The following is a 12,702-nucleotide window of genomic DNA, read 5'->3' on the forward strand; positions in this document are numbered from 1 at the left end:
CCCACAGTGGCATCAGTGTGGATTTATTGTGCTGAGAAGTTTGATACCAAACTTCCCAGTATTCAGTGTAGCCATTATGAAACTGTGGAGTTTGTGTTTGACAAACTCCCAGACCATATACTCTTTATAGCTACCCTGCACTTACAATGTCTAAGAATTGGCTTAGACACTGTAGAGGCATAGTTCTCATGCAACAAGGCCCTCGCCTGTGGTATAGTGCACCCTGCCCTAGGGCTGTAAGGCCTGCTAGAGGGGTTACTTACCTTTGCCACAGGCAGTGGGTTGTGGGCATGGCACTCTGAGGGGAGTGCCCTGTCGAGATAGTCTTTTCCTCCCCACCAGCACACACAAGCTGTGAGGTGCATGTGCTGAGTGAGGGGTCCCCAGGGTGGCATAATACATGCTGCAGCCCTTAGAGACCTTCCCTAGCCACAGGGCCCTTGGTGCCAGGGGTACCATTTACAAGGGACCTATCTGTGTGCCAGGGCTGTGCCAATTGTGGAGTCAAAGGTACAGTTTAGGGAAAGAACACTGGTGCTGGGGCCTGGATAGCAGGATCCCAGTGCTCTTTTTAATCATAACTAGCATAAACAAAAGGCAAAAAGTTAGGGGGTAACCATGCCATCAGAGGCATTTTCCTTCAGTAGTCTTATTTTGAAAAGGATTATAAAATAATGGAAGCCCAATGTCCCACTCAGAAATTCACAAACATGATATACTCTTAAACATAAAAGTGAGAAATATTAGAATTAGTCATAATCTATATAAAATAGTTTATGTGTAACCGCCATAGGAATTTAGGGCATCTGAAAATTGCTTGGTTTTCTTTTTTGCCACAAAACCTATAAGCTGCTTTGACAGACAGTTTTAGAGGAAGTTACTGACATAATGTACCTTAATGCAGGAAATATACAGAGAAGACAGGTATCAAATAACTGTTTAGAGGCGCCATAGTTTCCAGAACACAGTTCGTACTCTTGGGATACCACAGTCGATAGCACACAACACACATGTGAAATCAATTTGAAGCACACCAGAGGAAGGGAAGATAATCACAAAGTTCTTGGTGGCAAATGAAGAGGATTTAATGGACACTTACCTTGACTTTCCAAGTTGACCTCCACAACTCCATGTTTGACCTTCATGTGGCGACTCAGGTTCCCCTTTAGATTAAATTTGCTTGAGCAGTATGGACATTTATAAGGTTTGCTCCCAGCGTGCAGGTGCATATGACCCAGCAGATTATACATGCGGTTAAAGGACTTCCCACACACCTGAAATGGAAGCCCAGCTGCAATTAGCACAGAACCTCAAGTCACATTAAAAACAATGTAGAGATATAAAACACATCTGTGTGGCTACTGAGTACTCAAACATTTCCCTGGATGTGAAAAGATACATTGCTTAACCTGTGCAGGTCGCTACAGGTGGTGGGGGCCCAGAGTTATTCAATCATCAGACTTCGACTAAGAGCAATAAAGAGAAAGGCAGAAAAGAGAGGACGAAAGAGGGAGAAAAAGATGGGAAAGCAGTAATAAAGTGAGAAAGTAGAGATGAAAAGAAACAGAGTGTGATAAACAGGCAGGAAGAGTACAGCGATGGAAGCGAGTCTAAGCAGCCTTTCTATTCAGGAGCCTGGACTTCAGGCAGTGCCAGATGCAGACTTCATAGGCATAAAGGGGACCCAGAACATGTTTTTATGCACGCAAATTAAGCGCTTTAAAAAATCCATGGGATGGTAGTAAAGCTTATGTTTGCTCACTCACCCCATTTACTGGACCAATCTCAGTTCAATAATTCGGCCTTGCAACTCAAATCTGCACCTGGCAATCCCCAGTCATCTAACGCATCACCAGACTGCAAGATAGCAGAATAACTATTTCGCAGCATTTGAACGAGGCTCCATGGGACCTCATAAGAGCGTTCATGTACCTTGCATTTGAAAGGCTTGACTGGAGAGTGCACTATCATATGGGTCTTGAGCGTTTGCTTTTGAACAAACGTCTTAAAGCAGGTGGCGCACTCGTAGGGGCGGACGCTGGCATGGATCAGCATATGGCGCTTCATGTTGGCATGTAGAGTGAACTCTCGCCCACACACCTCACATTTGAACTCCTTCACTCCCTAAAAAGAACACAAAAAACAAAGTTCATATCAACATAGATCAGCAGCACATGGATTCAGAGACAGTTTAAAATGAGTTACTTCCAGGCAGTAGCAATACGTGCTTGGTTGGGAAATAAAGAACAGGCACGAATGTGAAATGATCCGTAGGATGGTCAGAAATGTGGAGCTTTTACCGGTTCGAATATCTAGCATGAAACAATGCCGGCTCTTGCAGCAGTGCTCAGCGCCTGTGAGTATAGGAGCAGAAAGGGGTCAGCTCCCCAGCTCTGGCGCAAGAGATACTCAGTGGACGACCCCAGATTGTCCTGTGGTATCAAGTGACATACATGTGGCGTGTACGTTTTAGAAGAAAAGGGAGTACGAGTTGTTCACAGGGAAATACAAAAACAGCAGCGTTCCCTATTCGTTTTCACACCGAATTCTGAAAAATGCCACACCTTGAAACAGGGGGCACCCGAAATGCTTTCTGCTTCAAATTTTTTAGGTCGAGCTTTTACGACGTGTTGGCGTCTATATCGACTTTTAACTAGTGCTTAATTCGTAAATAAAAACGTGTCGGTGCTCAAAGCTCTCCTCTTAAACACGCGGCCGCTGCAATTAAATGTGCGAGCACGGAGTACAGAGGCAGCCTAATTCTGAAGCCATCTCGGGCTTCATGAATCCATTTACAGCCACTCCGTGCCCCTCGCCTCACTCTTGCAGCTTCCTACTTGTCCCCTTTCTGTCGCTTTTTCGTTGTTCTTTCTCTTCCTCTGTCTTTCCCATATGTGTCTTTTGCTCTCAGTAAATGCCTGAGGCAGAAAAATAAGTGCCAGCCCTCAAAAATAAGTGCCGGTGCTCCGCACCGGAAACAACAAGCACAAATTGAGCTCTGCTTTTAACCACGCTCATGGCAAGCCCATCACTATCACTCGTTCATGAGCTTGCCTTTCAAAAATCCATTATTATCATTGGTAAATGCTTTACGTTTGTCCCTCCTTGGGGCAGTTTTGTTACATCCTTGGACGTCGACCCTGTTACGTGGATAATTGCACGTTTGCCGATATGTTTGACTGGGAGTGAACTTCTTTTTCCCTTTGTGTCTCTCCTTCGCGCTCACGCTCATGGCGGCCGTGACGCTTTGAATTGGCTCGCTTATGTCAACTGTTTTACTTATCATTTTCAATTTATGTGGCAAGAAAAGTCCAGTGAGGAATTTACAATGCTAATAGCTCTAACTCGAGAAAACGCGAGACCCACTGCATTGCAAATGCTTGTTTCTTTTCTCTAGTTATATCAAAGAGTGCAGTACCTAGAGAGAGAGAGAGAACTTTTCCCTTCTTCGCTGAGGGGAACACTCCCTTGTTAGACATAGAAATGAAGGGAAGAGTCATGCTGATACTCAAATAGATACCAATGCACGTTCTCACACTGACAATAAAACATGTTTCATCTTTTTAACTTATTATTGCAGTTTAACAAAACACAACTGCAATTAGAAGCACAAATGCAGCATATTCTGGGGGAGTAGGAACATCATGTTTTTTTTACCCTTCTACATTTATTTATTGAGATTTCTACAGGGCATTACAACCCAAAGCTCTCTTGGTGCTGCTATAAAGACTAACAAGAAAGACAAAAAGGAGCATTTATGTGACCAGCCAGGTCTTAAGGACTTTCCTAAAAGAAAGGTGATCTAATAACAACTGTAGACCAATGGGCAGAGCGTTCTAAATGCTTGGGACTTAAGTTGAGAAGGACTAGCCAATGGCCCTGAGGGAAATTCTCTGGAACCGAGGAGCGCAAAGGCGGACACAAGAAGCAGAATGACACGTTCTCGTTGAGGTGTGTCTCCTTAGTCATCTGGCAAACAACCTTGGGATCTGCCATAGAGAAAGTGGTGCACAAGACAAGACACACCTTTAAGGTAATGTTTTGGCTAATAGGGAGCTTCTGGAAGGTGTTCAGGCTTGGTTAAAGCGAGGAACATTAGTTACCATCCATGGCATTTGATTTTGGATGGATTGAAAGTGTTGCAGTAGTGTCATCTTTATGCCCAGATAAAGGCTTACAGTACTCCTGCCTGAAACAAAGAAGCATTGCAAGACATACCAGTGAGCCTGCAAGAGGTAGTAATGGTACCACAGGGCAGAGTCTTCTCACATGAAAAACATATGCAGCTATAATAGAAGACACTTGCCTATCCATCTGTAGGGAGCAATCCATTTTAATTGTCAGTATTCTTTGGTAGATGGTGGGCAAGGACAAAAGTCCTCAGGCCAATAGGTAGGGTTCCAGGTGTTAGGAGTGCCTGAGTGCCTCCAGTGATCAAAATGTCACTTTTGTTTGGTGCTTAATTTTAGCCAGTGTTGCTGCAGCAAGTTCTGTACTGCAGAAAGGCATCCTTCCAGTAAGAGGTCTTCGCTGGTGGAGTTGCTGAGGCTGAATAAGAATAAGGAGTCCTCTTTGTAAGAACAGAAGTTTAACCTAAAACAGTAAATGATAGCATCCAAGGTATGATGAAGATATTAAAAAGGTACAAGATAGACCCCTGAGGAACTCCATAGCGGCAGGTGGTAGAAGGGGAAAGAGGATGTCCTAGTCTCAATTCTGAGTCCTCCTACTTAAGAGGAGAGACACTTGGAGATGAAGGTATTAACCATAAATGCAGATTCAAAGGAAGTAACTTGGTATGCAGGGAGAGGGACATTGCAACTTACATTAACAATACATTACATATCATCTTTTAAGATTATATACAGTGAATGAGACATTTGTAGAATGTGCAATGGTATGTACTTTCATTGCTTAATGTGGAGTTGGGAGATAACTCATGACAAGGCTCCACCAATTTCTTAACAAGTGTGAATACTTTGTTTATTATTCAATTGCAATGGTGTTTCTATGTCTGTTAGAAGCTCTCTAAAGCCTTAGTGATATTGCACATTTACATGTATTTTAAACAAATTGACATTGAAACTGTGCATTTTAGCAGGAATGTCCTAATAAGCATAGACTCTTTCTGAAGTTGGCACAATGAAGCTAGGAATGCAGAAAGCAGTAGAGTCAGCCTTTTACTCAAGAAATGTGTGTCATTATTTCAAGGTCCTCTTGCATTCTTCCCACAAGAAGAGCCTGGCAGCTGCTCTTTGGTGCTTATCTATAGGTTTCAGTTTGGCATGCGTTCCTGCTTCCATTCACTTGCATTAAGAAAAAGTGTATAAATCTAGCACCAGAATGTATTTATTTTCAAATTATATGCGCAAACTGACCGGGGGGCGAAACCCTGGCCCGTTGATTTAAAGCTTGCCTTCTTTATTTTGAACGATTAAAGGCTATTTTTGTGCATTAAACATGTATTCAGGGGTGTGGAATTTATTAAAATATCTACTTGTCCAGGGGACAGGTTGCTTCTCAAATCTACTTGTCCTGTAAAAAGATCTACTTGTCCCTTTGGTGCCATGTAGTGTGGTGACAAATTATGGCAGCAATTAATAGCCTCTCTGATTATGCCAGGGCTACTACCATAGTAGGGCTTGAATACTTGGAGTTTCAATCCCTACTGTAGCAATTTCCTTATTTTGCCACATTTCTGCAGATCTGCATACTGGGGCTGGAGGAAGCAGTAAGCAATAGTTCCAGGGCTGGAATGCCTTTGAGTCTGCAAACCTACTAACCTGCATGTTTTAAAGATTTTTACCAGCTTCTCTCTAATATTTTCCCATAATAAGAAAGGTTGGACATTTACTCCTGACGATGGCAGAATTAGAACTTCTTCCAGGGTTGGGAAGAAAGTGGCTGGAGGGAAAATGAACTTGCAAATGCTCAATAGATTTTCACGTGAGCAAATCTACACATCGTATTTACCCATGCTAAAATACAGTTCACAAATATTTTATAGGGGTATGACATATACCATGGGTGCACTTTTGTGACTTTCTTTAAGAATTTGGGGCCACATGTAGGTAGGTTCAGATTTGTGACCTGCAAATTGCGAGTCGCAAATCCGAATGTAGGATGGTGTCCTTGACACCATCTGTGATTCGCAAGGGCTTCGCAAATGCCCACATCATGAATAATCATGAGGTGGGTCGCAATTTGCGACCCCCTCGCGAATGGTGTCTGTGACTGCTTTTCAATAAAGCAGTTTTTGGGGGGGTTTTTTGTAATGCAGCCCGTTTTCCTTAAAGGAAAACGAGATGCATAACAAAAACGAAAAATGAAACGTTTTCGTTTAATTTTTTCAGAGCAGGCAGTGGTCCACAGGACCACTGCCTGCTCTGAAAAAATGTTTACAGTGACATTCACAATGGGGAAGAGGTCCCATGGGGATCCCTTCTCTTTTGCGAAAGTGTTAGCACCCATTTGAAATGGGTGCAAACTGCGATTGGTTTGCGCCCCCGTTCGCGGTCACAAAACAATCCTACATTGCACTGCGAGTTGCAATTAGGAAGGCAACACCCCTTACTAATTGCGAGTCGCAAACCCGTTTTGTGATTCGGTAACCAGGTTACTGAATCGCAAAACTGGGTTTGTGCATCGCATTGTGCTTTTTGCACGTCGCAAACAGCGAAAGTCGCTGTTTGCGACATGCAAAAAGCTACCTACTTGTGGGTCTTGGTCCCTAATTAGGTCTGGTGTTAACAAAGACATTTTGTTTTTATTAAACTTCTATTTCTCTCTCTTTCGGTTGGCTTTACTGTGAGTGATCGCGTTCTGCTCTTCCACAAGGAGCATATTGCCACACAAAGTAGTTTTGTTCAGTGTCAGGAACTACAGTGGCAATCAGTGACGTAACGAAACTGGAGGGTGCCCCTTTGCAAAGAACATGGAGGAGCCCCCTCTCCAGACTCACTCAGGGCAGGTGCTGTGCTGAAGGGGCCCCCTGGAGGGCGGCTGCGGGGCCTTTGTTATGCCGCTGGTGGCAACGTGTGCTTTAAGAGTTCAAAAACATTTTGGGTGGGTTTTGCCAATGTTTGTTACAATGTTGAGGGCCTGGTAGCTCCCACAACAATAAAGTGTTACAAAAGCCATGTCAAAACAAGACACGCATTGATGAAACTAAAAGACTTATAAAAATATGTCAGATCAGTTGGCTTTGTCAGTGTTTGTTTATTTTCATGCATCCCATAATCGTGTTGAAAATGGTTACACTGATTTTCCATTAGAAATATTTTTGGGAAATACTAGCATGCATCAACACATTTTACTAAATGACACTTCATTTGCATATAATCAGAGAGCATTCTGGGAGCATTATACTTAGCCTCTTAGCCTAAACTTTTCAAACATGTGTGTACACGTTTTTTTTTTTTGTACTGGAACCAACGTCAGTAGTGAAGTGTGACCTTAAAACATTTATTTACAGCACTCACCCTAATAATGAAGGCTTTCAAATAATGAACCATAAATACAAGTTCGAACAGCATTATCTTTTGGAAACACATTACCTCAAGTGCAGAGAGTTCCACTCTCTGTAGGCAGGCAGCCAAAGGGTTTGGGCTGCAGAGGGTTGGGCCTACTTGTCCCAAGGACAAAGTAAACATAAAAACTTGTTGCCCTTGACCCCAAACAAGATGTCCCGGGCGTCGGGCGATAGGAATTCCACATCCCTGTGTATTAGAGGTCTTTTCAATATCCTGCGTGTCTGTTTTCATTCACAGAAGCAGTACATTCTCTTCAGCAGGGAGGGCCAGGAATTTAATGTATAATTTAAAAGCAAATGTTTTGAAACTGAAGCGCAGCTTCTTTCAAATGCACTTTTTAAACAGCACTTTGAATCCCAGCCACTGAACCCTAAACCTGACACCCCAGCCAAGGTCTGATTTACTGCAAATAAGGCCTGGATGCAGGGACACGCCAAAGGGCTGCAGCCCTGACCAGTTCACCTAAAATTATTAAAATCGGGAGTGACCCTGAAGAATAAATAAAGGGCTCAAACCCATGTAAACGGGTGTTTTTTTAGACGGACAACTGGATTTGTTTTGCAACTGTTTTCTATTGTGAACTGATGTACGCGTTGACCGAAGATTGTGTTTTATGGAGAACAGTTGTAGGGGATTTCTTGGATGGTTTTGTTCCTTTTAATATGGAAAGATACTCCTTCAAAGACTTTACTTAACTGGATTCCACCCTGCGTTCCTTGACTCTGCTTACTGGACAGACAAGTGAAATAGAGCCCCAAGTCATAATGTTCAGGGAGCAGCACTGCATTGTCAAGAAAGTTCTTCCAAAATGTTTTCCGAACTTCAACAATGGCTAAAAATCTGAATTTACCACTCCAGTCACATCATTGAAAAAGGGATTTTTATGAAAAAATACTTTGTTACTGTTCCTATTAATTTTTGGATTGGCGTCTGGTCAGCATCACTGGCCTAGGATAAGGGCCTGATTTAGATGTTGGTGTTAATGGTCCCGCTGCCGACTCTTCGACTGGAAACCCGTCCGCAGCTGTGACGGTCTTCCCTCTGTATTTAGATGTTGGCGGTCCCATACTCGAAAGCCCGCATTCGAACCGCCATCTCTGCCAAGAAACACCACCTGCGTCAATGGCGAGAGAGGGAGAAGTGGGTGCCAGCGGGACCCCAGCCACCCTTACTGAAGTGCAGATTTGGATGTGCCTTACCTCCAAGAAAAAAGTGGCGGTCGACCTCCACTTGAATTGGTGGTTTAGGAGGGGAGGAGGGGAGGAGGGTGAAAAAAAACACCTTTCCTCCCATTACACCCCCATCTTCAGCTGGACAATAACCGCTGTCACTGCTGCCACAACCGACGGAGAAAACACAACTCACCCCAACGTCCCCTCCCGGGGTTAAAGGTGGGGAACTCATATTGTCAGGGTGCATTGGGTGGGCAGCTGCGAAGGAGGTCGGGACCACTGCGGACATATACATGTCAGTCATTAAAAAAAAAAATTACTATGACATGCATATGTGGAGGACACAAGCTGGTCAGACACGGATGGGGACACATTGGTACACATCACATTGCACACATACACAACTGTCATTATGGTGCCAGTATTCATAGGCAATTGAATGCTGGCACCACAATGACGGTACAGTCACACCTCTCAAATGTGTCCATGTGTACACAGCACAAGGAGGCCTGTAACTGTCATGTTGTGCTGTGAGTTGTATGTGTGAGTCAGTAGGTGTATGTGTGTATGCAATGTGATTGGCTGGGTGAGGGGTAGGAGGTGGAGTGGGTGCTGTGGTTGCGTCAGAATGTGTGCCACCTGCATATGGCTTTGATGTTGTTGTGTATGCAATGTTGTGTGTTGTGTTACTGCATGCAACATTCAAGTGAGTCGTGTTGTATGGCTGTCGTTGTCCTGATGTGTGTAGTTGCGTTGGTTGTTGTGCTTGTGTTGTGTGTGGGTGCAGTATCAATGGTGAATGTATGTTGTGTCGTGGATGTCCGTTAAAATTTGTTTGCGACATGTACATGTTATGTGGAATTGCTATGGATGTGTATGTGGAATGTTGTGTACTGTGTTGTGCAGGGGGACACATATGACTAGGGTACAGTGTGTGTGTGCGATTTACCTCCATTCCACAGCCCCTGCAATTGTAAGAAGTCTACTGGGTCCCACGATGTCCTCCCTCTGCCAGCAAACTGCTGCCAGTCTTCTGCTTGCATAGCTCTAAAATTTAAATACAGCAGGCGGAACACCGCCAACTTGACGGTCTTCTTGGGTCCGCCGCAAATGCGGCTTGGCAGTGTGACTGCCAAGATCTAAATCAGGCCCTTAGTCTGTTTTTATGGGATGTTGTAGCTAACTAAATGCACTTTCTAAATGACATCATCAACCAAGTATCAGAATAACCATTTTTATAAAAAGACTTGTAGATATGAGATGGTGGCCTCTTATGGGTCTGCTTGCCCATGCATTGACCCTGCTCCAATCAGAGGGTGAGTAATGCCATGTGCACATCTTAGCTCAGATGCCTCAAACACTTAGGAGATTCCACTTGAGTGTAGGCTAAGAACAGCAGCTTCACAGTGGTGAAAATGCACTTTGACACATTTATAAAAATGTATTTAGAGACAAAGCTAATATCCATCACTCTCAGGAAGGGTGTGTGAGACCTACCTTGGTTTAATAAAATAACACAATTAAATATACCTTTAAATGCACTGTTTGGATCTACAAACAGACAATACCAGGGTTTGAGGACAATGCTTGCAGCCCACCCCCTTCCAACACCCAAGATGCATCAGCCCTCCCTCCATGAAGTGTTAGTTTGTACATCACAGATTAAGGCACAACTGGGTTTTCAAGGTGAGTGGAACAACCCTACCTTGTGCGTGAGCAAGTGCTGCTTAAGATGGTGGATCTGGCTGAACTCCATGCCACATTCAGTGCAGACAAATGGCCGTACATTCTGATGCTTCAACATGTGATTCTGCAATTGGCTGCGGTAGTGGAATGTTTTGTTACATTCTAGGCATTCATACAATGTGGGACCCTGGTGCGAGGATATGTGACGCTTCAACTGTGTGAGTGTGGCAAAGTCCAAACCACACTCAACACACACATGGCAGCGCCCGTTCTCGTGCTTCACTTCATGAGCTTTCAGTTCACTGGGGTAGGCGAAGCCACGACCGCAAAAGCGGCAACTATATGGCTTGACATCAGTGTGCAGTAACATATGCCTCTTCAGGTGGCTCGTCTGAGTGAACGCCTTACCACACACTTCACACTTGTGTGGTCGTGTGCCTTGATGAGTTAAAAGATGTGTCTGCAGGTGACTTGGCTGTTTGAAGAGTTTGTTGCAATGTGGACAGGAGTGGGGTTTGATGCCACTGTGGCCAAGGATGTGGGTCACCAAGTTGTACTTTGAGGTGTAAGATTTCTCACACATGCGGCATTGCCACCGTTTCTGCCGGTCACCAGTTTCCACCAAATAGGAATCATCAATCTGGACATTAATGTCAAGGCGGTCCAGTTGAGCTTTTTTGTTACGTTCCAGGCTAGAATCAGTCATGTCGAAATCAGGCTCATTGGAGGACTCTTGCCAAACATAATTTTGCCCGTTTTCTCCAGGCAATGTGGGCACATGATCATTTGTCTCTGTTAACGAATTGTGGTCCACATCACACTCCTCCTTCATACCGTCTGACTCTGTGCCTTCAGGGACTGCATCCATTGTTGACTCAGAGTAGCCATCTTGTGCAATGTCCTGGCGATCACGAGCATAAGCCCCTGTAGCTATATCATTTTGCTGGCATGAGTTCCGGATACGTCGTGGTCGCCGGCGGAACGTACTTAGGTCAATCATTTTCACGCTCCTGGTTTGAACAGTGTTTTTCTCCTCTTGGCCTTTCAGAGGGTTACTCTCAGTTTCATTCTTACGTGATGAAAGGGTAGTCACCTGGTACAAGTGATCCATTCCTTCGTCTTCAGCTTTTTCATATTTAATTTTAGGCACAAGCCTTACAGGGGGTCTCTTTTTCCTCCTGGTGTGTTTTTCTGCCTCCAGTGCCTCTTCTTCCTGTGGTTCTGCAGCGACCCGGAACCCAGTCTCTGGATAAGTTCCACCCTCTGGTTGCTCTGCTTCAATAGGTCCGCTGTCCAGTAGCTCATTCCCAGAGGATGGGAAAAAACCACTAGGACTAATTGTGGCACCAAGAAGCTCATTTTCCGACACCAGGCCCAGGACTGCTGCCTGAGCCAAGGACAGTACCACCACAGCATCAGTCTGTGTTCCGAAGTCGGTGAAGCGATCCATCTCTCATACCACCTGGCTAATTTAGCATTTCTGTAGAAATAAGAGGAAAAAAAAAGGTTAGCCGCTACACTAATAAAGACTTAAACAAAAAACAATTACCAGAGCAACCCAATATATTCATGTGAACTTGGGTACAATTACCACATAACACATTCACGTGAAACTCACTTTCAATAGATTTTTGGGGTCGAGCGCGCAAGCACTCCGTCCCTGTTGTAATCTCTCTTTGGGCTTTTAACCACACCCATGTCACGCCTGTCACTTTCATTGGTTCGTGGGCTTGCCTTTTGCCTTCACTTGATTTTATTAGTGAAAGGCATGCGTATGTCATGCCTTTACTGGGGTTTAGCCCTTCTCGACCACACCGGCCAACTACTGAAAACATATGAGAGGCTCCATGTCTTCAGCCTGGCATCTGGACTACTTTCTCTTTTTTATTTCCTACACAGCACGGTCACACTCGTTTTTTTTTTGTTTTTGTTTTTAATTTATGTGGCAAAAAAAGTCCGGTTAGGATTTTACAACGCTAATAACCCTAACTCTAGCAAATGCGAGACTCATTCCATTTTTTATATTGTAGCAGAAATATCTTGCTACTGACAATCACTCCACAATTCCTGATAGAGACGAAAATTATCTGTCAAACATCTCAAAAAGGTCCACTAAGGCCAATACCCAAACATACGTAACAACACATGTTTATTAGTATGAGAAAAATATTACCATGACATAAAATATCCTTTATGTAATCAAACTGTGAAGAGCAGTAGTAGGAAAGTGCTCCCAAAGTGAACCTAAGACTGGAGGTGGTAGCTATACAGAAGGGAAGCTTAGGGAAAGAGGCAAAGCAATTTGGTGCACA

The 12,702-nt window shown here is 44.0% G+C and overlaps 1 protein-coding gene across 4 annotated transcripts in view; it reads right to left on the reverse strand.

The window, feature by feature from the left end:
- Positions 1-12,702, reverse strand: part of ZNF710 (zinc finger protein 710) — a 153,575-nt gene that overhangs the window by 40,162 nt on the left and 100,711 nt on the right. For all 4 annotated transcript variants that reach the window (XM_069222672.1, XM_069222670.1, XM_069222671.1 and 1 more), the window contains 3 exons: positions 10,410-11,870; positions 1,933-2,124; positions 1,100-1,274 (listed from right to left, as the gene is read on the reverse strand). In XM_069222672.1, coding sequence (XP_069078773.1) covers positions 1,100-1,274; positions 1,933-2,124; positions 10,410-11,840 — 1,798 coding nt within the window. In that variant the 5' untranslated portion in view covers positions 11,841-11,870. The remainder of the gene's footprint in view (positions 1-1,099; positions 1,275-1,932; positions 2,125-10,409; positions 11,871-12,702) is intronic.

This window comes from Pleurodeles waltl, chromosome 3_1 (assembly GCF_031143425.1).
Source record: "Pleurodeles waltl isolate 20211129_DDA chromosome 3_1, aPleWal1.hap1.20221129, whole genome shotgun sequence".
NCBI classification, from domain to species: domain Eukaryota; kingdom Metazoa; phylum Chordata; class Amphibia; order Caudata; family Salamandridae; genus Pleurodeles; species Pleurodeles waltl.